General features: G+C 45.7%; 3 protein-coding genes across 3 annotated transcripts; 2 read left to right on the plus strand and 1 right to left on the minus strand.

Annotated features, from left to right (window-relative positions):
• The first annotated feature begins 1128 nt into the window (after positions 1-1128).
• On the plus strand, positions 1129-3477 carry LOC125549426 (serine decarboxylase 1-like). Its single transcript, XM_048712840.2, has 5 exons — positions 1129-1429; positions 1828-2059; positions 2173-2366; positions 2473-2606; positions 2717-3477. Exons 1-5 carry the CDS (start codon positions 1162-1164, stop codon positions 3242-3244), a joined length of 1356 nt encoding a protein of 451 aa, XP_048568797.2. The 5' UTR covers positions 1129-1161; the 3' UTR covers positions 3245-3477.
• A 1490-nt stretch (positions 3478-4967) lies between these two features.
• On the plus strand, positions 4968-8035 carry LOC125546217 (VAMP-like protein YKT61). Its single transcript, XM_048710387.2, has 6 exons — positions 4968-5421; positions 5512-5609; positions 5760-5864; positions 7213-7278; positions 7621-7707; positions 7785-8035. The coding sequence occupies exons 1-6, from the start codon at positions 5175-5177 to the stop codon at positions 7833-7835; spliced, it is 654 nt and encodes a 217-aa protein (XP_048566344.1). The 5' UTR covers positions 4968-5174; the 3' UTR covers positions 7836-8035.
• A 132-nt stretch (positions 8036-8167) lies between these two features.
• On the minus strand, positions 8168-9602 carry LOC125546218 (uncharacterized). Its single transcript, XM_048710388.2, has 3 exons — positions 9067-9602; positions 8553-8966; positions 8168-8449 (listed from the first exon to the last, which is right to left on the minus strand). The coding sequence occupies exons 1-3, from the start codon at positions 9172-9174 to the stop codon at positions 8345-8347; spliced, it is 627 nt and encodes a 208-aa protein (XP_048566345.1). The 5' UTR covers positions 9175-9602; the 3' UTR covers positions 8168-8344.
• Positions 9603-25737: the final 16135 nt, after the last annotated feature.

Below are 25737 nucleotides of genomic sequence, written 5' to 3' on the forward strand. Positions count from 1 at the left end.
ATTCCGGGACATGTTCCAAATTGGGTTCTAGAAATAACCTGAGCTCCTAAGATGGTGGGGGCAGAGGGTGTCGCCGATCAGCTTTGCTTACAACCTTTTGGACTAACTAATCTATTATTTACTCAAGACCCACTTAAGGCTTGTTCAGTTAATCCCCACCTGGATGGGATTAGAGAGCATTTTAGGGGATTGAGGTGGAATTTGACTTGATGGGGATTTAATCCCTTCCAATCCCCTTCAAACCCCTTGAGATCCCATAAAACGAAACAAGGTCTTAGGGAGACAAAATCTCTTTCAAGCGGGCCCCCTGCCAAATTCATTTGTAGCTACCAAAAGTTTGTCCCAGTTAGTCCAGTGACCTTAATATACAAACTACTCTCCCTGCTGAACCATGGATTTTAACAATCTATCACTAAGCCTTTTGCTTCAGGACAGGGGAAAGGGGAACTGTCAAATAAACCTTGGCATAAGCTTTTCCAAAAGCGGTACTCACCACGTCTTTACTCATTTACTTTTGATTCGACCTCCTGGTTCAGATGTACTCCTTCCGTTCTAAATTACTCGTCGCAGAAATGGATGTATCTAGAATTAAAATACATCTAGATACATCCATACCTGCAACAAGTAATTCAGAACGGAGGGAGTAATAAATAAAGAGAGTTTCCCTAGTGACGAAAGAATTTAGATCCCCTGCATCCACAGTGTTACTACCCTCTTTCTTTTTCAGATTCATATTCTATAACTATTGTGCATGCATGACGGTGCAACGCTTGCGTCGTTGCACGTACGTGGTGTGCTCACCAGTCATGGTCACCCTACCCTAGCAACATACGCAAGTCTCCATCTGGCAGCTGGAGGACCTACGCACGGGACAGGTGGGTGTGGATGGAACCGATCGGCGGGGGCGACGACGGCGCCGACGGCGACTCCGCGAGCTGGCGCGAGGGCACCTGATCAATCGACCACCTGCACGCCCGCGCGATCGTTGAGACGAGATATATTCATATTCTCGATCGATCGCATCGGATCTCGCGTTTCACGTGTGCCCCCCGCTCCAAATCATTCGCTCTCGACCACCTTTATATGCCTATAAATCCCACGTACTACGCCTCTCGGATCCTTCACACACAAACACAGTACGTAGGTCCCAACAGATTAAGGATGGTAGGGAAGAAGGGCGGCGGTGATGCTGACGGAGAGGCGGCGGCGGCGGTAGACCCTATCGGTGTTAGTGTTGGCGCCGTTGCTGGCCTGACTGATCGGCAGCTTGGAGTGGTGCCGCCGCCGGCGCGCGTGCGGGCGGAAGGGTTCGAGGTGATGGAGCCGCCGGTGGACGATGAGGAGGCTGCGGCGGGGAGGCGGGCCGACGTGGCCGCGCTCCTCGCCGGCTTCGCCCACCACCTCCGTGACAGGACCGCCCACCATCTCGGTATCCATCCATGCATCGTCTCTGGCTGACTTCTATACTACCATGCACGCATGCATGCATTCACGTCTGCTAGCTCCTCCTCGCGTGAACAGGGTGGGAGCTGCCGAATTTGGATAGAGAATGTACGTTAAATGGATTAACACAAATTAAAGAAACAAACTAAATAAAATGAACTTATATAAATACATAAAAGTTCTGGGATATATAAATACAATAATGATCGATGAAGCTATCTTCAAAAACCTAGAAATTAAGCGGAAGCTGGTTCAGCAATAATAGAACTTATAACTTATCCAGTGTTTGATCTTATGCACTTGCAAGTTACCCATATAGTACAATGCAACCAGGACTGATATATTTCTCACACAAATGTTTGGTGTTTTTCCTTTTGCATGCAGGCTACCCTTACAACCTGGATTTCGACTTCAGTGTGATGGCTCAGTTCCAGAGCTTCTCCATCAACAACCTTGGCGACCCTTTCATCGAGAGCAACTACGGTGTGCACTCAAGGCAGTTTGAGGTCGCCGTGCTCGACTGGTTTGCCTGCCTTTGGGAGCTCCAGCAGGATCAGTACTGGGGCTACATCACCAACTGTGGAACCGAGGGGAATCTGCACGGCCTACTAGTCGGGTGAGTATCTATTTATCTATAGCTCATTTGGAACACATAAACTTCACGAGAAAAAAAGTTTTTCTTTCGGTTTTAGGGAATCATTGATTGATGGGGTGTATCTAATCTCACAGGAGAGAACTCTTTCCTGATGGAATTATATACACGTTTCGCGAGTCACATTACTCTGTCTTCAAGGCAGGTAGGATGTATAGGGTCGAGTGCGTCAAGATCGACGCTCTGGTCACCGGAGAGATGAATTGTGCGGATTTCAGAGCAAAGCTGTTGGAGAACCTAGGGAGACCCGCCATTGTGAATGTGAATATTGGTTAGCATCTTGACTCCGCCAACTAGAGAGAGACACGCGTCGAATTGTTCATATTCTCTCTGTAAAGACTCATCTGATTGATATTGACCTTTTTCGTTCCTTGTAGGGACAACTGTGAAGGGAGCAATTGATGATCTTGACAGGATCATAAGTATTCTTGTGGAATGTGGGTTTCAAAACCGGTTTTATATCCATTGTGACGGTGCTTTGGCCGGTCTTATGATGCCATTTATAAGACAAGTAGGACGTGTTAACTTTCAAGCAGTAAACTTGTCACGGCAATTTCGACAATATCTTGATAATACTAAACAAAGGTTTAACTAATTACTGTTGCCCCTACTTTTATCTAGGCTCCAAAGGTGACATTCACGAAGCCCATCGGAAGCGTCAGTGTCTCTGGCCACAAGTTCATGGGTTGCCCAGTACCATGTGGTGTGGTAATAACCAGGCTTGAGCATGTAAAAGTACTTTCTACCGATATCGAATACCTATCATCTAGAGACGCAACAATCATGGGGAGCCGCAATGGGCACGCGCCAATGTACCTATGGTATACATTGAACAAGAAGGGTTACAAAGGCATCCGCAAGGAAGTTCAAAAGTGCTTGAGAAATGCTCATCACCTCGCCAACCGTCTCAAGGAGATGGGAGTAAGTGCATCCCTAAACGAGTTGAGTAGCACGGTGGTCTTCGAGAGGCCACAAGACGAGACGTTTGTGCACAAGTGGCAGCTTGCCTGTGAAAGCAGCATCGCACATGTGGTAGTGATGCCAAACATCGATGTGGAGAAGCTCGATGACTTTGTTGAGGAGCTTGTCACCAGGCGGGCCTGGCATGAGCGCAAAGTGTTTGACATACTATGTGTTGCAAAGGAATAGGGCAAGAGAATTGCCTTTGTAGTCTACACAACTAGAAGTCACGGACAACTACGAAAGATCGGGAACAACAACTTACAATAGGGAGTTAATTTACACACGAGTGATCTAGCTTTAATAAAATGGACATGCTGCCTCTTGTTTTCTACTTATGTTGATGTAATATCTATATTCGTGACATCTTTTAATTATGCAATGCTAATGATATTGACAAAGCCCTATATTTGTGCCTTTTACTACCCAACATGGTTCTTTGTTTGATTGGTTTGTGAGATAGAAAAAGAGAGGTGATTTTTGGTTTTATTGCACACGGATGCCTGCCAAAGTAGCCTTGATAACTTTAACCATGATTAATTTTCCCCTATCCAAGAGGTCTTAGTATTTCCATAATAGTACTCCTGATGTCGCGTTCCAAATTCCTAAAAAATAGTAGCACTTTCTTCTATCGAGCAAACCAACTTTAAGATGCGGGGAGACTAGAATAGGAACCTTTAGTTTGGATCATCGGATCAACACACAAGTATCAAATTTGCAAATTGTGAAATTCCTAAAAAAAGTGAAATTTTTGAAAAGTAATTACATTATAGTTACGAGGTATATCTAGAACTTAGAAAATAATTAGCTCAAAATCCGATCAATGTTTATAGAAAAATTATAATGTGGACTTGTTTTGTATTAAAAATATTGATATCATAGGTTCTTTCTTAGAAGAGATCCTATAGTAGTCACTTTCACTAAGATGGAATAAGATACATGATAAGGAATGGGGTTTGGTATGAAAGTCAATGGATCACCCACCACACCACATAAATAAAACATGAGAGAATAGAACAAAGGGATTTCTTGATGCTCCAGGAACAAATACCATATATTCCCATCTCAACATCTGATACATATGCTCTAAATAATGGCCCTTTGCTAATTAACATCCGGAGTATTGCAATGCATTGCACGATACCCTATCTTGTACTATGTAAAAGTCCTTAAAACAAACTAAAGCTTGAAAAACAAGATGGCAAACTCCTTTTTTAGGGTGAGATGGGAGACTCCTGAGATGCTCCATGTCAACCATTCCTCCTTCCTTCCTCTCTTTCCCCCAACCGAAATGCACAACATCATATTTGCCGATGCGGCATGCGCCGACCACGGCATGGTGGTGGTAGTGCTTTGGTTCTTTCCCCACTCTCCAATTGCCAAGTTCCAAGTTTGCATAACCCATATAAAATTACTTAACTTAACCCTAGATACGTCCTACTTGTTTTGATTTATTGCACACAGATGCCCGCCATTGCAATCTTATAACTTTCGCCATGATTAAATCATGAACAGAATTCCAGTGCTAACGTTGGGGTGATGACACAGGACACGGGACCCTTCATCCAGCACGTTCATTGCCAGCGGGCATGTCGCGCTATGTAGGAAGTGTTTTGCCCGCTATATGTGCGGCGAAATTTCAGTTCGTTTGATCCTAGCCCGAGCACCCCGATGTCCGAATTCTTTTCATAATAATGCTTCTACTGACTTCGACTTTGGTAACGAATATATCCAAAAATAAAATTTCAAATCTGTATCAGGATTGTGTTTGCTCCCGAAGGCATGGATTTCGGTATGTGTATGGTGGATCCAAGTTCCTTAAGAACAAAGGCAAATAAATAAATAAATAAATAAATAAAACACAATGGATCGCACACACGGCATCGCATAAGCAAAACCAGAGGAGAATAAAAACAAGAAATAAAACACGGGAGACGGCCCACGTCGGCGGTCCCTCCCTCCCCCCAAATCGCATCGCATTCGCATTCGCCGACGCGGCACGCACCGGCAGCGGCGTGCCGGCGACGGCGGTTTGATTTCTTGTCCCTTCCCTCGCCAAGTAGCCGGCCCCCGGACCCGGCATCCCCCCTTCCCCTCGCATTCCGTCCCGCCCAACCCGATGAAGATCACGGCGCTGCTGGTGCTCCGGAGCCCCGGGGACGCCTCCTCCTCGTCATCCTCGGTGACGGCGGTAGGAGGGGCCGGCGGCGGGGAGCCGCAGCAGGCGGCGGTGCTGGCGAACGCGTCGGACGTGACCCGCTTCGGCTTCTTCCAGCGGCCCGCCGCGCGCGAGTTCATCGTCTTCGTCGCCCGCACCGTCGCGCTCCGCACCCGCGCCGGCACCCGCCAGACCGTCCAGCACCAAGGTGACCACCCCCCTCTCCGTCGCTCGAATCTGGCCTGAATCTGTTGCGAATCTGATCTGACGCCCTCCGCCACCCCTGCCCCCGCTGCAGAGTACAAGGTGCATTGCTACAACCAGGGCGGCCTCTGCGCCGTCGCCTTCACCGACGACCACTACCCCGTCCGGGGCGCCTTCTCCCTCCTCGGCAAGGTGCCGCCGCCTCCAAGATTAATGCTTTCCTCTGTTATCAGTCGATTCCCCCCTGACGCTTTCTTCTTGTACTAAAAAAAGGGTGAATCTGATTGTTGTGTTCACCGCGTTAGTCTCGCTCACATTGGTTATTTCTTCGGATTCTCGCAGGTTCTTGAGGAGTACCTGAAGAGTTTCGGAGAGTCGTGGAGGACAGCGGAAGACAAGGCCACCCAGCATTGGCAATATCTTGATGACGCCTTGGCTAAATATCAGGTCCACTCATTTGATCATCTCCAATGTATTTCTGTCGCTGCTTGAGTAAGTATATAGCGCTCTGTCGGGTTCTGGCCTTCCAAGATGTAAATGCACATCTCTGTTAGCTAGGTAGGTGCCTTGGAATTCTGAGTTTGTAACAATTTCCTATTTGGTCGTGGATAGTGACGATAGCAGGCTCTGCATCTAGGCACCCTGAAGAATATTGCAACTGACAGAAGCAAGCAAATCATATACATTGTTTGCGCGCCCATTCTTATGATCTTCACATTCAGAATCATTATACTTACAGTCCAGATTTGTTCAAATGCCATTTGACCATCTCTAATGTTTCTCTATCACTGCTTGAATAAGTAGCTCTTTCGGTTGTAGCTTTTGAAGATGTAAATGCACATCTCTGTCAGCTGACTGAGTTCCTTGAAATTCTTAGTTCATAATCTCCAATTTTGTCGACAGTAGCTTCTTGCATCTAGGTGAATGCGATGCTTAAACATAATGCACCTTATAAGAGCAAGCAAATCATATAAATTATTTGCACACCCATTGTTATGAACTTAACACTTTGACTGACATTCATAACCATTATATTTCCCCCTGTCCAAATTTGTTGTCTTATGACTTAATAGTGTCTCATTTGCTGTTCATATGGAGTCTGGCCCCGGTGCAGTGGTAGCTAAAAGTTATAGATAATAATAATCAGTTTCTTGCTAGTTGGGTTATTTACTTCTGCACATATTTTGTGTATTGGAGATAAGTTTTCCTGAACTTCCGAGATTGTCTCTTATGGGTTGGTCAAGTCTGTCCCTAGAAAAGGGATAACATCATATCCACTTACAATTAATGAATTGTGTGTGTCCGATACAGCATTATCTCTTCCAAATATATAGTCAAATCTCACCCTTCCGGTTGGTCTTTCCTGTAGGGTAGTTGTCCATTGGGGGCTCATCTTCTCAACAAATTACTTGTCATTTTGGCTCTGTAGTCCATACATGTAGTATAAAGAGTTTGTGCTTCAATTATTGACATGAGTTGCGCCTAATAATTGTACAATCACCTCTCTAACATCAGTGCCAATAAGCACTGCAATAAACAATCATCATGTCCATGCAACCAAAATCAACTTGCCAAAAAAAGCCTGAAACATCATCTATTTTAAACTGTAGCTAGCTTTGTCCATGGAGTGGGTTCAGACAGGATCCATGTATAGTTTTTGCATCTTTTTTGGCCTCTTGTTTTCTGGGTATTTCTGCAAATTTAAAATACCTACCTCAAGCATGGTGTTACTGCTTAGACGATGCTTGTTTTGTCAGTAATTGATCTGTTTGCCTTCCGATTATTTTTGCTGTAGGATCCTGCAGAGGCCGACAAGCTGATGAAGATCCAGAGAGACTTAGATGAAACCAAGATTATTCTTGTAAGTATGATATCCCTGTGAACCTAATTGCATTCCTCCTTTAACTTATTGCCTATGTTCTGAATATATTGTTTATGGATGTGCGCGAATGGTTATATTGTTCAGTTGTGTTCACTGTTCAGCAAAGACTGCATTATGTGTACTCCCTGGTAGTATCTGCTTTGTGTTCAGTTCAGACTCGGTCCCGGCGCACCATGAGTGAGCATGTGCGCATATAGATCATACATAATTAACAAGCTAGGTGTATTGCCGGAATTTGATTTATGTGAACAGTTGGACACAAGTACCTATGTCTGTTCTTTTTTTTGCACATCTGTTTATCCATAATTTGGGTGATTGCAGCACAAGACCATCGACAGTGTGCTGCAAAGAGGCGAACGGCTGGATAGCCTGGTAGAGAAGAGTTCTGATCTAAGCGTCGCTTCACAGGTAGGGTTGTATGTTGATCGACTGGTTAGTTTATGATGATGATGTTGTGCTGATTTTTCCCCTTTGCTCCTATGCAGATGTTCTACAAGCAGGCCAAGAAAACCAACTCCTGCTGCACAATCCTGTAATAACCAAGCTCAGCTCCCTAGGGTAGCCGCGTCGAACTCGATCACTAGTACCGGAACCACACGTGTCTACATCCATTTTCTCTGCTATGATCCTGAGACGTAGTAGTAACTGTCATAAACACCACGTCAGTGTCCAAAAAGTGTATTGAATAACTCGTTGTCATGTGTGATTCTCTGTAAATAATGCATAAGTTTGGTCAGGTTGTGAGTTGCGTTTCTGCTGCGTTCAAGCTACTTGCCACTGCCATTTCTTAGAGACTTAAACTAACTCCCTAGTGGTATTTTCTCGTCTACAACTGAACTGATGGCTCACACATTTCCAGAGAAAAAAGAACAGAGGACAAATGAGTGCACATTTCTGAATGGATCCCAAAGTTTTTGCACTAGGCAGATGAAATGATGACCCACACTCACTCATATTTACAGTCATTCAAAAGACAGGTACTACACCACTGCTACAAAACATGTAAGAGTTGACACGGCGGTAAAGCGAAGGACAATGATTTCAGCTAGCTCCAGGAGGACAGCAACAAGGCAACAGTGGAGAGGACGGCCATCAGGAGGCCAATCATGGCGGCCCCGGCCCGGACGGGCTCGGCGGCACGCCCGGCCACCTGCACGAAAAGCGACGGTGAGTGCCTACACAGTGACAAATGTCACGTCGCATCACAGAAAAAGTGCAAGACCGTTGCCGGCCCGCCGGCGGTTTGTGCGTACCTTGGCGTTGTCGTCGATGCGGGTCGTGTCGGGGAGCGGGCGCACAGTGGCGGTGTCGGTGACGCCGGTGGGCAGCGGCACGGTGGGGTTGCTGCCGATGAACGGGTACCCCTCGCCGCCGGCCCCCTTCCTGGGCGCTCCGGACGGGCCGCCCGCGGCGACGCCCACCGTCGGCTCCAGCGGGAACCCGAAGTGCGGGGTGGTGGTCGCCTGCTGCGGCTCCGGGGCGCGGGTGTAGACCGGGACCGGCGGGCGAGACGGCAGGCCGTCGCTCCCCGCGGTCGGCGAGGGAGCGTGGTGCGGCGCCGGTGCCGGCGAGAGGGCGTGCTGACGGTGGTGGTGGCGGCGCGGGGACGCTGCCGGTGCAGGGCCGTGGTAGTAGCCTCCGCGTCCAGGACCAGGCGAAGGGTGCCGCTGCAAGAAGTAAGTTTTTGGAGCAGCAGCTCAGCCATTGTTGCTTCATGCGAGCTAGCGAGCAAGAAGAGAAGAGACGGAAGCAGAGCTAGCTAGTTACCCTGGGGTCGGCCGGCACGGAGTAGGCCGCCGAGGCGCCGGCGGCGAGGCAGCAGAGGAGCCAGACGAGAACAAGAGCGAGTGCGGGGCCGCCGGCATTGGGCTCCATTCTGCTCCGCCTAGCTAGCTCGCTAGCTCGCTCGCTCTCTCTCTCCCGCCTCCCGTCGCCGCGCGCAGCTTATGAAACGGGGAGGGAGTCTCTGCGCCTCACAACTGGTACTACACTCCAGTACAAGGACTGGTAGTTGAGTGGCCGGAGTAATGGAGGGGTCTGAGCTAGCGCTGCTTCACGCTGAGACGAGGGGAGGGGGGCAGCAATGGCGGCAGCAGAGGTTGGCGCGGGGTTTAAATGCGGGGCACGAGGAGGCGGTGATGATGACCGCTAGTGGCCGTAGCCGCTTTGGCGCCGGGAGGGGAGGGAGCGTGCAGAGGAAAAGAAAAGGACGGTGCGACTGCGAGTGAGGAGACCGAAAGCTCTTTCCTCCTTTCTTCTTTCTCGTTGTGAGTGCGAGCGAGCGAGAGGCTCCTTCGTTCGGAATCTTTGGGCGCTGTGCGGCGTGTCGCACTGTTTGCTTGGCTTTGCTTGCTTTCTCCTTTGAATTCTCCTTTTGCTTTGCAAGGTGAGTTTACAAATCCTTTTGCAAGGTTTCCTTGTCGCGCCGAATGTCTCGGAATTTGCGCCAGCGTACGCATGCCAGCGGACGGCGCCGAATTTGACTGCTACGGGCACCGCGTCGTAATTCAACGTAGTACAACGATGAGTTCCATATTCATTTCTTTTCGTTTTTAGGGAAATTCATTTCTTTCTTTGTTGTTTCTCCTGTGCAAGTCCAGCCGCGTCTTCTTCTATCACATCGGCGAGTCACTCCCGGCCAAATTTTGCGTCCGTCCGTCAAGGCCTCACGGTCGGACCATATATTAAACTCATGCTCCAGCCAGTCGATCCAGAAGCCTGATCTGATCTGCTAAACATAAACGGACGATATACCTCGGCACGGCTTAAGGAGTGTTTACCGGCGACAATGATTAGTATCCGGCAAATGTTCGCGCTTCCAGGGTATATCCCGTGCATAGCCGTTAGATCTTTGCATGGAGATTCGTGCCGGACGGGGCGCCATCCACACGGACCACACTTCATTTTTTTCATGCCATTCGCTGCATATCTTCCTGCCGGTTGCAGCACCCATCTCGCTGGTTGTAGCATGTCCTCTCATCGGACACAACATTTGCCCTTGTCGATTGTAGCATGTCGTCCCACCGGTTGCAGCATTTGGTCACAACGGCTATAACGTCTAATGTCGTTGCTTGCAGCACTGATTGCAACATTTTTCCTAGCCGGCTGCAGCATCTAATCGTGCCAACCGCAACTACGCTGATGTCACTCTATTGGGACTTCGTTAAGTCTCAGTCGACTGAGTTCTAGACACACACTTATAGAAAACAATATGAATATTTACAATAACAAATCTAAATCATGTGAAAAGTACATTCAACAATGAATCTAATGATGTTGATTTGTTGTTGTATATGTTCATATTTTTTACTATAAACTTGTCAAATTTTGCCAAGCTTGACTTTGACCAAAGCTCATACGTGGCGAAACTAAAAATGGAGGGAGTACATATGCATGCGCTCTAACTGTCTGTGGTTGTTTGTTAAAAAATACATTATGATATACGTCAAAAAAAAAGAAAAAATTTCGGTCCAAGATCAGCAGGGAAAAAATCACCCATAGTTTTTATGTACTAGATGATACCCCGCGCGTTGTTGTTGCGGGAACACATGTTAAATCATAAGATAAATGCTTGAAACCTCACTTGGAAAACTATAGATAATCATTGAAAGTTCATAAGAATACATACTAAGCCATGTTTCCAAGCACACATGATTAATATAAAGACATATAAGCTTTTGCATCATTTAGAAAAGGTTTTTCATGGAAATGTCGAGAGTTAATGAACCACAATGGTATGCTGAGAAATTGTGCTAAATGAGAACAACCCAATATCACACACAACATTACGGAAGGTGATATAAATAGCAAATTTTTAAGCTGTTATTACACCTTGTCTTAAAAGAACATGAAAATACTACATCGCACACAAAATTAGAGTCAACAATAGGCAGAGGCATTCTATGTAAGGTAGTTTAAGTCTTGAATATTGTGATTTTTTCCCTTCAGATAGTATTGCGTATGTCATACTTTTATTTTTTGCACAGGTATTTCTGTCATCCTATTAAGATCTTCGAATAGATCTATTTATGTCATACTTTTATTCTTTCATATTATACATATGTTAGGTCATCTCCAATGCCAACCCGCAAATTTCCTCCCGCACCCGTCCGCGAAAGCGCGCGGGGGGGGGGGGGGGGGGGGGCAGTTCGCTGACACGAATGCGAGAGGCCGCCATCCAACCGTAGACGCATACATACGACCTTCCTCATTTTTTTGAAGTTTGCACGATCAAATAGGCGCATAAATAGGGTACGAACATTCAAATAGCCGCATGCAGTAGTAATTCAATTTTTAAGTCCTCATTTTTTTTTCTAGTGGGCTTCTTCACATGATCCTAATATTGCCCTTGTAAAGCCTTCGGGAATTCTTTCATTTTCAATTAATGCAGTCAAGAGATCCAAGCAAACCTGACCACCCTTTTACTTCTGAGATTGCCAAGAGCCTCTCGGTGTTGCCACGGTTGGTTCTCTTAGGTACTAAGGTCCAAACATCTCGACCACGGCAGTTGCAAACCTGACCATGGTATCTTCGCGTGTGCTCTCGGACATCCGTGGGTACTCGTCCCACGAATCAGCGGCTGTGCACTTCTGGTAATCAGAGAATCCGATTGTTCCCACAACGTCCTTCTTTAGGATGAATTAGTCATCATAGGACCGAACGCCATGGTACAAATGATCGAAGACAGTCTTGCGCATCTGAAAACGACAGCGAAAATGGTCGGCGAAGAGTGCATCGGACACAAAGTAGTTGGCCATTAGTGTCAAATGGTTGTGCGCCCTATTGTGCTTGAGCACTCGATGACCCTTGACCGAGCCCTAGAAATTGAGAACATGCTCCTCCGCTTGCTCCACGTCTTTAAGGACCGCCTGCATCATCGTCGTCTCATGGGAGTACTCCTCCTCATTCGATGAGCCATCAGACGACTCAACGTACTGCTCATATATGTACTCAAACTCGAAATTCATTGCTAGAAAGAAGAAGGGAAAACTGATTTTAGCTCCGGCGATTCATCGAATAGTTGCTAGGCACGGTGAGTACTAGCGGATGCTACCGAGTGGAGCTGTCGGAGGACAGGGATTGAACGGTGACAGAGGGGAAGCGGGATGGAGCCCTGCTCGGGCACTGGAGGTGACGGAGATGTAGAGTTCCGGCAGGGGTATGGCATGGCGGCCGGGGTGGTGGAGCGGCTGAAGGAAATATGCCCTAGAGGCAATAATAAAGTTATTATTTATTTCCTTATATCATGATAAATGTTTATTATTCATGCTAGAATTTTATTAACCGGAAATATGATACATGTGTGAATACATAGACAAACAGAGTGTCACTAGTATGCCTCTACTTGACTAGCTTGTTAATCAAAGATGGTTATGTTTCCTAGCCATAGACAAAGAGTTGTCATTTGATTAACGAGATCACATCATTAGGAGAATGATGTGATTGACTTGACCCATTCCGTTAGCTTAGCACTTGATCGTTTAGTTTGTCGCTATTGCTTTCTTCATGACTTATACATGTTCCTATGACTATAAGATTATGCAACTCCCGTTTACCGGAGGAACACTTTGTGTGCTACCAAATGTCACAACGTAATTGGGTGATTATAAAGGTGCTCTACAGGTGTCTCCAAAAGTACTTGTTCGGTTGGCGTATTTCGAGATTAGGATTTGTCACTCCGATTGTCGGAGAGGTATCTCTGGGCCCACTCGGTAATGCACATCACTATAAGCCTTGCAAGCAATGTAACTAATGAGTTAGTTGCGGGATGACGTATTACGGAACGAGTAAAGAGATTTGCCGGTAATGATATTGAACTAGGTATTGAGATACCGACGATCGAATCTCGGACAAGTAACATACCGATGACAAAGGGAACTGAAGGAAATATGCCCTAGAGGCAATAATAAAGTTATTATTTATTTCCTTATATCATGATAAATGTTTATTATTCATGCTAGAATTGTATTAACCGAAAACATAATACATGTGTGAATACATAGACAAACAGAGTGTCACTAGTATGCCTCTACTTGACTAGCTCGTGGTTATGTTTCCTAACGATAGACAAAGAGTTGTTATTTGATTAATGGGGTCACATCATTAGTTGAATGATCTGATTGACGTGACCCATTCTATTAGCTTAGCACCCGATCGTTTAGTATGTTGCTATTGCTTTCTTCATGACTTATACATGTTCCTATGACTATGAGATTATGCAACTCCCGTTTGCCGGAGGAACACTTTGTGTGCTATCAAACGTCACAATGTAAATGGGTGATTATAAAGGAGCTCTACAGGTGTCTCCAAAGGTAGATGTTGGGTTGGCGTATTTCGAGATTAGGATTTGTCACTCCGATTGTCGGAGAGGTATCTCTGGGCCCTCTCGGTAACACACATCACATAAGCCTTGCAAGCATTACAACTAATATGTTAGTTGTGAGATGATGTATTACGGAACGAGTAAAGAGACTTGCCGGTAACGAGATTGAACTAGGTATTGGATACCGATGATCGAATCTCGGGCAAGTAACATACCGATGACAAAGGGAACAACGTATGTTGTTATGCGGTCTGACCGATAAAGATCTTCGTAGAATATGTAGGAGCCAATATGGGCATCCAGGCCCCGCTATTGGTTATTGACCGGAGATTTGTCTCAGTCATGTCTGCATTGTTCTCGAACCGTAGGGTCCGCACGCTTAACGTTACGATGACAGTTATTATGAGTTTATGCATTTTGATGTACCGAAGTTAGTTCGGAGTCCCGGATGTGATCACGGACATGACGAGGAGTCTCGAAATGGTCGAGACATAAAGATTGATATATTGGACGGCTATATTCGGACACCGGAAGTGTTCCGGGTGATTTCGGAGAAAACCGGAGAGCCAGAGGGTTACCGGAACCCCCCCGGGAGAAGTAATGGGCCATATGGGCCTTAGTGGAGAGAGAGAGGGGAAGCCAGGGTGGGCCGCGCGCCTCCTCCCCCCTGGTCCGAATTGGACTAGGAGAGGGGGGGCGGCGCCCCCCTTTCCTTCTCCCTCCCCACTTCCTTCCCCCTCCTAGTAGGAGTCCTACTCCTACTAGGAGGAGGACTCCTCCTGGCACGCCAATAGGGGCCGGCCGGCCTCCTCCCCTTGCTCCTTTATATACGGGGCAGGGGGGCACCCTAGAACACACAAGTTGATCCTCGTGATCGTTCCTTAGCCGTGTGCGGTGCCCCCCTCCACCATATTCCACCTCGGTCATATCGTTGCAGTGCTTAGGCGAAGCCCTGTGTCGGTAGAACATCATCATCGTCACCACGCCGTCGTGCTGACGGAACTCATCCCCGAAGCTTTGCTGGATCGGAGCCCGGGGAGCGTCATCGAGCTGTACGTGTGCTAAGAACTCGGAGGTGCCGGAGTAACGGTGCTTGGATCGGTCGGATCGGGAAGACGTACGACTACTTCCTCTACGTTGTGTTAACGCTTCCGTTGTTGATCTACAAGGGTACGTAGATCACACTCTCTCCTCTCGTTGCTATGCATCACCATGATCTTGCGTGTGCGTAGGAATTTTTTTGAAATTACTACGTTCCCCAATAGTGGCATCAGAGCCTAGGTTTTATATGTTGATGTTATATGCACGAGTAGAACACAAGTGAGTTGTGGGCGATATAAGTCATACTACTTACCAGCATGTCATACTTTGGTTCGGCGGTATTGTTGGACGAAGCGACCCGGACCAACATTACGCGTATGCTTACGCGAGACCGGTTCTCCCGACGTGCTTTGCACAGAGGTGGCTTGCGGGCGACAGTTTCTCCAACTTTAGTTGAACCGAGTGTGGCTACGCCCGGTCCTTGCGAAGGTTAAAACAGCACCAACTTGACAAACTATCGTTGTGGTTTTGATGCGTAGGTGAGATTGGTTCTTACTTAAGCCCGTAGCAGCCACGTAAAACATGCAACAACAAAGTAGAGGACATCTAACTTGTTTTTGCAGGGCATGTTGTGATGTGATATGGTCAAGACATGATGCTAAATTTAATTGTATGAGATGATCATGTTTTGTAACCGAGTTATCGGCAACTGGCAGGCGCCATATGGTTGTCGCTTTATTGTATGCAATGCAATCGCGCTGTAATGCTTTACTTTATCACTAAGCGGTAGCGATAGTCGTGGAAGCATAAGATTGGCGAGACGACAACGATGCTACGATGGAGATCAAGGTGTCGCGCCGGTGACGATGGTGATCATGACAATGCTTCAGAGATGGAGATCACATGCACAAGATGATGATGGCCATATCATATCACTTATATTGATTGCATGTGATGTTTATCTTTTATGCATCTTATCTTGCTTTGTTTGACGGGAGCATTATAAGATGATCTCTCACTAAAATTATCAAGAAGTGTTCTCCCTGAGTATGCACCGTTGCAAAAGTTCTTCGTGCTGAGACACCACGTGATGATCGGGTGTGATAGGCTCTACGTTCAAATACAACGGGTGCAAAACAGTTGCACACGCGGAATACTCAGGTTATACTTGACGAGCCAAGCATATACAGATATGGCCTCCGAACACGGAGACCGAAAGGTCGAGCGTGAATCATATAGTAGATATGATCAACATAGTGTTGTTCACCAATGAAACTACTCCATCTCACGTGATGATCGGACATGGTTTAGTTGATTTGGATCACGTAATCACTTAGAGGATTAGAGGGATGTCTATCTAAGTGGGAGTTCCATTAAGTAAATTAATTGAACCTAAATTTATCATGAAACTTAGTACCTGATAGTATCTTGCTTGTTTATGTTTGATTGTAGGTAGATGGCTCGTGCTGTTGTTCCGTTGAATTTTAATGCGTTCCTTGAGAAAGCAAAGTTGAAAGATGATGGTAGCAATTACACGGACTGGGTCCGTAACTTGAGGATTATCCTCATTGCTGCACAGAAGAATTACGTCCTGGAAGCACCGCTGGGTGCCAGGCCTGCTGCTGGAGCAACACCAGATGTTATGAACGTCTGGCAGAGCAAAGCTGATGACTACTCGATAGTTCAGTGTGCCATGCTTTACGGCTTAGAATCGGGACTTCAACGACGTTTTGAACGTCATGGAGCATATGAGATGTTCCAGGAGTTGAAGTTAATATTTCAAGCAAATGCCCGGATTGAGAGATATGAAGTCTCCAATAAGTTCTATAGCTGCAAGATGGAGGAGAACAGTTCTGTCAGTGAGCATATACTCAAAATGTCTGGGTATAATAATCACTTGATTCAATTGGGAGTTAATCTTCCAGACGATTGCGTCATTGACAGAATTCTCCAATCATTGCCACCAAGCTACAAGAGCTTCGTGATGAACTATAATATGCAAGGGATGAATAAGACTATTCCCGAGCTCTTCGCAATGCTGAAAGCTGCGAAGGTAGAAATCAAGAAGGAGCATCAAGTGTTGATGGTCAACAAGACCACTAGTTTCAAGAAAAAGGGCAAAGGGAAGAAGAAGGGGAACTTCAAGAAGAACGGCAAGCAAGTTGCTGCTCAAGAGAAGAAACCCAAGTCTGGACCGAAGCCTGAAACTGAGTGCTTCTACTGCAAGCAGACTGGTCACTGGAAGCGCAACTGCCTGAAGTATTTGGCGGATAAGAAGGATGGCAAGGTGAACAATGGTATATGTGATATACATGTTATTGATGTGTACCTTACTAGAGCTCGCAGTAGCACCTGGGTATTTGATACTGGTTCTGTTGCTAATATTTGCAACTCGAAACAGGGACTACAGATTAAGCGAACACTGGAGAAGGACGAGGTGACGATGCGCGTGGGAAATGGTTCCAAAGTCGATGTGATCGCGGTCGGCACGCTACCTCTACATCTACCATCGGGATTAGTATTAGACCTAAATAATTGTTATTTGGTGCCAGCGTTGAGCATGAACATTATATCTGGATCTTGTTTAATGCGAGACGGTTATTCATTTAAATTAGAGAATAATGGTTGTTCTATTTATATGAGTAATATATTTTAGGGTCATGCACCCTTGAAGAATGGTCTATTTTTGATGAATCTCGATAGTAGTGATACACATATTCATAATGTTGAGACCAAAAGATGTAGAGTTGATAATGATAGTGCAACTTATTTGTGGCACTGCCGTTTAGGTCATATCGGTATAAAACGCATGAAGAAACTCCATACTGATGGACTTTTGGAATCACTTGATTATGAATCACTTGCTACTTGCGAACCGTGCCTCATGGGCAAGATGACTAAAACACCATTCTCCGGTACTATGGAGAGAGCAACAGATTTGTTGGAAATCATACATACAGATGTATGTGGTCCAATGAATGTTGAAGCTCATGGCGGATATCGTTATTTTCTGACCTTCGCAGATGATTTAAGCAGATATGGGTATATCTACTTAATGAAACATAAGTCTGAAACATTTGAAAAGTTCAAAGAATTTCAGAGTGAAGTTGAAAATCATCGTAACAAGAAAATAAAGTTTCTACGATCTGATCGTGGAGGAGAATATTTGAGTTACGAGTTTGGTGTACATTTGAAAAATTGTGGAATAGTTTCGCAACTCACGCCACCCGGAACGCCACAACGTAATGGTGTGTCCGAACGTCGTAATCGTACTTTACTAGACATGGTGCGATCTATGATGTCTCTTACTGATTTACCGCTATCGTTTTGGGCATACGCTCTAGAGACGGCCGCATTCACGTTAAATAGGGCACCATCAAAATCCGTTGAGACGACGCCTTATGAACTGTGGTTTGGCAAGAAACCAAAGTTGTCGTTTCTGAAAGTTTGAGGCTGCGATGTTTATGTGAAAAAGCTTCAACCTGATAAGCTCGAACCCAAATCGGAGAAATGTGTCTTCATAGGATATCCAAAGGAAACTATTGGATACACCTTCTATCACAGATCCGAAGGCAAGACTTTTGTTGCTAAATTCGGAAACTTTTTGGAGAAGGAGTTTCTCTCGAAAGAAGTGAGTGGGAGGAAAGTAGAACTTGACGAGGTAGCTGTACCTGCTCCCTAATTGGAAAGTAGTACATCACAGAAAACTGTTTCAGTGACACCTACACCAGTTAGTGAGGAAGCTAATGATGATGATCATGAAACTTCAGATCAAGATACTACTGAACCTCATAGATCAACCAGAGTGAGATCCGCGCCAGAGTGGTACGGTAATCCTGTTCTGGAAGTCATGCTACTAGATCATGATGAACCTACGAACTATGAAGAAGCGATGGTGAGCCCAGATTCCGCAAAGTGGCTTGAAGCCATGAAATCTGAGATGGGATCCATGTATGAGAACAAAGTATGGACTTTGGTTGACTTGGCCGATGATCGGCAAGCAATTGAGAATAAATGGATCTTCAAGAAGAAGACTGATGCTGACGGTAATATTACTATCTACAAAGCTCGACTTGTCGCAAAAGGTTTTCGGCAAGTTCAAGGGATTGACTACGATGAGACCTTCTCACCCGTAGCGATGCTTAAGTCTGTCCGAATCATGTTAGTAATTGCCGCATTTTATGATTATGAAATTTGGCAGATGGATGTCAAAACTGCATTCCTGAATGGATTTCTGGAAGAAGAGTTGTATATGATGCAACCAGAAGGTTTTGTCGATCCAAAGGGAGCTAACAAAGTGTGCAAGCTCCAGCGATCCATTTATGGACTGGTGCAAGCCTCTCGGAGTTGGAATAAACGCTTTGATAGTGTGATCAAAGCATTTGGTTTTATACAGACTTTTGGAGAAGCATGTATTTACAAGAAAGTGAGTGGGAGCTCTATAGCATTTCTGATATTATATGTGGATGACATATTACTGATTGGAAATGATATAGAATTTCTGGATAACATAAAGGGATACTTGAATAAGAGTTTTTCAATGAAAGACCTCGGTGAAGCTACTTACATATTGGGCATAAAGATCTATAGAGATAGATCAAGACGCTTAATTGGACTTTCACAAAGCACATACCTTGACAAGATTTTGAAAAAGTTCAAAATGGATCAAGCAAAGAAAGGGTTCTTGCCTGTGTTACAAGGTGTGAAGTTGAGTCAGACTCAATGCCCGACCACTGCAGAAGATAGAGAGAAAATGAAAGATGTTCCCTATGCTTCAGCCATAGGCTCTATCATGTATGCAATGCTGTGTACCAGACCCGATGTGTGTCTTGCTATAAGTCTAACAGGGAGGTACCAAAGTAATCCAGGAGTGGATCACTGGACAGCGGTCAAGAACATCCTGAAGTACCTGAAAAGGACTAAGGATATGTTTCTCGTATATGGAGGTGACAAAGAGCTCATTGTAAACGGTTACGTTGATGCGAGCTTTGACACTGATCCGGACGATTCTAAATCGCAAACCGGATATGTGTTTACATTAAACGGTGGAGCTGTCCGTTGGTGCAGTTCTAAACAAAGCGTCATAGCGGGATCTACATGTGAAGCGGAGTACATAGCTGCTTCAAAAGCAGCAAATGAAGGAGTCTGGATGAAGGAGTTCATATCCGATCTAGGTGTCATACCTAGTGCATCGGGTCCAATGAATTTTTTTTGTGACAATACTGGTGCAATTGCCTTGGCGAAGGAATCCAGATTTCACAAGAGAACCAAGCACATCAAGAGACGCTTCAATTCCATCCGGGATCTAGTCCAGGTGGGAGACATAGAGATTTGCAAGATACATACAGATCTGAATGTTGCAGACCCGTTGACTAAGCCTCTTCCACGAGCAAAACATGATCAACACCAAGGCTCCATGGGTGTTAGAATCATTACTGTGTAATCTAGATTATTGACTCTAGTGCAAGTGGGAGACTGAAGGAAATATGCCCTAGAGGCAATAATAAAGTTATTATTTATTTCCTTATATCATGATAAATGTTTATTATTCATGCTAGAATTGTATTAACCGGAAACATAATACATGTGTGAATACATAGACAAACAGAGTGTCACTAGTATGCCTCTACTTGACTAGCTCGTTAATCAAAGATGGTTATGTTTCCTAACCATAGACAGAGAGTTGTCATTTGATTAATGGGGTCACATCATTAGTTGAAAGATCTGATTGACATGACCCATTCCATTAGCTTAGCACCCGATCGTTTAGTATGTTGCTATTGCTTTCTTCATGACTTATACATGTTCCTATGACTATGAGATTATGCAACTCCCGTTTGCCGGAGGAACACTTTGTGTGCTACGAAACGTCACAACGTAAATGGGTGATTATAAAGGAGCTCTACAGGTGTCTCCAAAGGTAGATGTTGGGTTGGCGTATTTCGAGATTAGGATTTGTCACTCCGATTGTCGGAGAGGTATCTCTGGGCCCTCTCGGTAATACACATCACATAAGCCTTGCAAGCATTACAACTAATATGTTAGTTGTGAGATGATGTATTACGGAACGAGTAAAGAGACTTGCCGGTAACGAGATTGAACTAGGTATTGGATACCGACGATCGAATCTCGGGCAAGTAACATACCGATGACAAAGGGAACAACGTATGTTGTTATGCGGTCTGACCGATAAAGATATTCGTAGAATATGTAGGAGCCAATATGGGCATCCAGGTCCCGCTATTGTTATTGTCCGGAGATTTGTCTGAGTCATGTCTGCATTGTTCTCGAACCGTAGGGTCCGCACGCTTAACGTTACGATGACAGTTATTATGAGTTTATGCATTTTGATGTACCGAACTTAGTTCGGAGTCCCGGATGTGATCACGGACATGACGAGGAGTCTCGAAATGGTCGAGACATAAATATTGATATATTGGACGGCTATATTCGGACACCGGAAGTGTTCCGGGTGATTTCGAAGAAAACCGGAGAGCCAGAGGGTTACCGGAACCCCCCCGGTAGAAGTAATGGGCCATATGGGCCTTAGTGGAGAGAGTGGGGCAGCCAGGGTGGGCCGCGCGCCTCCTCCCCCCTGGTCCGAATTGGACTAGGAGAGGGGGGCGGCGCCCCCCTTTCCTTCTCCCTCCCCACTTCCTTCCCCCTCCTAGTAGGAGTCCTACTCCTACTAGGAGGAGGACTCCTCCTGGCGCGCCAATAGGGGCCGGCCGGCCTCCTCCCCTTGCTCCTTTATATACGGGGGCAGGGGGGCACCCTAGAACACACAAGTTGATCCTCGTGATCGTTCCTTAGCCGTGTGCGGTGCCCCCCTCCACCATATTCCACCTCGGTCATATCGTTGCAGTGCTTAGGCGAACCCCTGCATCGGTAGAACATCATCATCGTCACCACGCCGTCGTGCTGACGGAACTCATCCCCGAAGCTTTGCTGGATCGGAGCCCGGGGAGCATCATCGAGTTGTACGTGTGCTAAGAACTCGGAGGTGCCGGAGTAACGGTGCTTGGATCGGTCAGATCGGGAAGACGTACGACTACTTCCTCTACGTTGTGTTAATGCTTCCGTTGTTGATCTACAAGGGTACGTAGATCACACTCTCCCCTCTCGTTGCTATGCATCACCATGATCTTGCGTGTGCGTAGGATTTTTTTTTGAAATTACTACGTTCCCCAACAGGAACAACGTATGTTGTTATGCGGTTTGACCGATAAAGATGTTCGTATAATATGTAGGAGCCAATATGAGCATCCAGGTTCCGCTATTGGTTATTGATCGGAGACGTGTCTCGGTCATGTCTACATAGTTCTCGAACCCGTAGGGTCCGCACGCTTAAATTTAGATGATGGTTATATTATGAGTTCATATGTTTTGATGTACCGAAGGTAGTTCGGAGTCTCGGATGTGATCACGGACATGACGAGGTGTCTTGAAATGGTCGAGACGTAAAGATCGATATATTGGACGACTATGTTTGGACACTGAAAAGGTTCTGGAAGGTTTCAGACATTTATCGGAGTACCGGGGGTTACCGTACCCCCCACCCCCAGGGAACTAATGGGCCTTGTTGGGCCTTAGTGGAGACAGAGAGGGGCCGGCCAGGGCAAGAGGCGCGCCCCCTCCCCTTGAGTCCGAATAGGACAAGGAAAGGGGGGCGGCGCCCCCTTTGCCTTTCCCCTCTCCCACTCCTTCCTTCCCCCTCCTTCTTAGATTAGGAAAGGGAGGGGCAAACCTACTTGGAGTAGGTTTCCCCCTCCTAGGGCGCGCCACCCCCTTGGCTGGCCCTCTCCTCCTCCCCCCCTTTATATACGGAGGGGGGGGGGCACTCCATAGACACAACAATTGATCTATTGATCTCTTAACCATGTGCGGTGCCCACCTCCACCATAATCCATCTCGATCATATCGTAGAGGTGCTTAGGCGAAGCCCTGCGTCGGCAGAACATCATCATCGTCACCACGCCGTCGTGCTGACGAAACTCTCCCTCAACACTCGGCTAGATCGGAGTTCGAGGGACGTCATCGAGTTGAACGTGTGCAGAACACGAAGGTGCCGTGCGTTCGGTACTTGATCGGTCGGATCGTGAAGACGTACGACTACATCAACCGCGTTGTGCTAACGCTTCAGCTTCCGGTCTACGAGGGTACGTGGACACACTCTCCCCTCTCGTTGCCATGCATCACCATGATCTTGCGTGTGCGTAGGATTTTTTTTGAAATTACTACGTTCCCCAACAGTGGCATCCGAGCCAGGTTTTATGCGTATATGTCATATGCACGAGTAGAACACCAGTGAGTTGTGGGCGATACAAGTCATACTGCTTACCAGCATGTCATACTTTGGTTCAGCGGTATTGTTGGATGAAGCGGCCCGGACTGACATTACGCGTACGCTTACGCGAGACTGGTTCTACCGATGTGCTACGCACACAGGTGGCTGGCGGTGTTAGTTTCTCCAGCTTTAGTTGAACCAAGTGTGGCTACGCCTGGTCCTTGAGAAGGTTAAAACAACACTAACTTGACGAACTATCGTTGTGGTTTTAATGCGTAGGTAAGAATGGTTCTTGCTCAGCCCGTAGCAGCCACGTAAAACTTTGCAACAACAAAGTAGAGGACATCTAACTTGTTTTTGCAGGACATGTTGTGATGTGATATGGTCAAGGCATGATGCTATATTTTATTGTATGAGATGATCATGTTTTGTAACCAAGTTATCGGCAACTGGCAGGAGCCATATGGTTGTCGCTTTATTGTATGCAATGCAATCGCCCTGTAATGCTTTACTTTATCACTAAGCGGTAGCGATAGTCGTAGAAGCATAAGTTGACGAGACGACAACAATGCTACGATGGAGATCAAGGTGTCGCGCCGGTGACGATGGTGATCATGACGGTGCTTCGGAGATGGAGATCACAAGCACAAGATGATGATGGCCATATCATATCACTTATATTGATTGCATGTGATGTTTATCTTTTATGCTTCTTATCTTGCTTTGATTGACGGTAGCATTATAAGATGATCTCTCACTAAATTATCAAGATATAAGTGGTCTCCCTGAGTATGCACCGTTGCGGAAGTTCTTCGTGCTGAGACACCACGTGATGATCGGGTGTGATAGGCTCTACGTTCAAATACAACGGGTTTAAAACAGTTGCACATGCAGAATACTCAGATTAAACTTGACGAGCCTAGCATATAACATATATGGCCTCGGAACACTGAGACCGAAAGGTCGAGCGTGAATCATATAGTAGATATGATCAACATAGTGACATTCACCATTGAAACTACTCCATCTCACGTGATGATCGGACATGGTTTAGTTGATTCGGATCACGTGATCACTTAAAGGATTAGAGGGATGTCTATCTAAGTGGGAGTTCTTAAGTAATATGATTAATTGAACTTGAATTTATCATGAACTTAGTACCTGATAGTTTCTTGCTTGTCTATGTTGATTGTAGATAGATGGCTCGTGCTGTTGTTCCGTTGAATTTTAATGCGTTCCTTGAGAAAGCAAAGTTGAAAGATGATGGTAGCAATAACACGGACTGGGTTCGTAAATTGAGGATTATCCTCATTGCAGCACAGAAGAATTACGTCCTGGAAGCACCGCTGGGTGCCAGGCCTGCTGCAGATGCTACTGGCAACGTTAAGAACGTCTGGCAGAGTAAAGCTGATGACTACTCGATAGTTCAGTGTGCCATGCTTTACGGCTTAGAACTGGGACTTCAACGACGTTTTGAACGTCATGGAGCATATGAGATGTTCCAGGAATTGAAGTTAATATTTCAAGCAAATGCCCTGATTGAGAGATATGAAGTCTCCAATAAGTTCTATAGCTGCAAGATGGAAGAGAATAGTTCTGTCAATGAACATATACTCAAAATGTCTGGGTATCATAATCACTTGACTCAACTGGGAGTTAATCTTCCTGTTGATAGTGTCATTGACAGAGTTCTTCAATCATTGCCACGAAGCTACAAAAGCTTCGTGATGAACTATAATATGCAAGGGATGAATAAGATAGTTCCCGAGCTCTTTGTGATGCTAAATGCTGCGGAGGTAGAAATCAAGAAGGAGCATCAAGTGTTGATGGTCAATAAGACCACCAGTTTCAAGAAAAAAGGCAAATGGAAGAAGGGGAACTTCAAGAAGAAGGGCAAACAAGTTGCTGCTCAAGAGAAGAAACCCAAGTCTGGACCTAAGCCTGAGACTGAGTGCTTCTACTGCAAGTAGACTGGTCACTGGAAGCGGAATTGCCCCAAATATTTGGCGGATAAGAAGGATTACAAGGTGAACAAAGGTATATGTGATATACATGTTATTGATGTGTACCTTACTAATGCTCGCAGTAGCACCTGGGTATTTGATACTGGTTCTGTTGCTAACATTTGCAACTCGAAACAAGGGCTACGGATTTAGCGAAGATTGGCTAAGGACGAGGTGACGATGCACGTGGGAAATGGTTCCAAAGTCGATGTGATCGCGGTCGGCACACTAACTCTACATCTACCTTCGGGATTAGTTTTAGACCTGAATAATTGTTATTTGGTGCCAGCGTTGAGCATGAACATTATATCTGGATCTTGTTTGATGCGAGACGGTTATTCATTTAAATCAGAGAATAATGGCTGTTCTATTTATATGAGTAAAATCTTTTATGGTCATGCACCCTTGAAGAGTGGTCTATTTTTGTTAAATCTCGATAGTAGTGATACACATATTCATAATATTGAAGCCAAAAGATGCAGAGTTGACAATGATAGTGCAATTTATTTGTGGCACTGCCGTTTAGGTCATATCGGTGTAAAGCGCATGAAGAAACTCCATTCTGATGGACTTTTGGAACCACTTGATTATGAATCACTTGGTACTTGCGACTGTGCCTCACAGGCAAGATGATTAAAACGCTGTTCTCCGGAACTATGGAGCGAGCAACAGATTTGTTGGAAATCATACATAAAAATGTGTGTGGTCCGATGAATATTGAGGCTCGCAACGGGTATCATTATTTTCTCACATTCACAGATGATTTAAGCAGATATGGATATATC

The sequence above is a fragment of the Triticum urartu genome, chromosome 3A, assembly GCF_056163025.1.
Source record: "Triticum urartu cultivar PI428250 chromosome 3A, HENAU_Tu73, whole genome shotgun sequence".
NCBI lineage: Eukaryota > Viridiplantae > Streptophyta > Magnoliopsida > Poales > Poaceae > Triticum > Triticum urartu.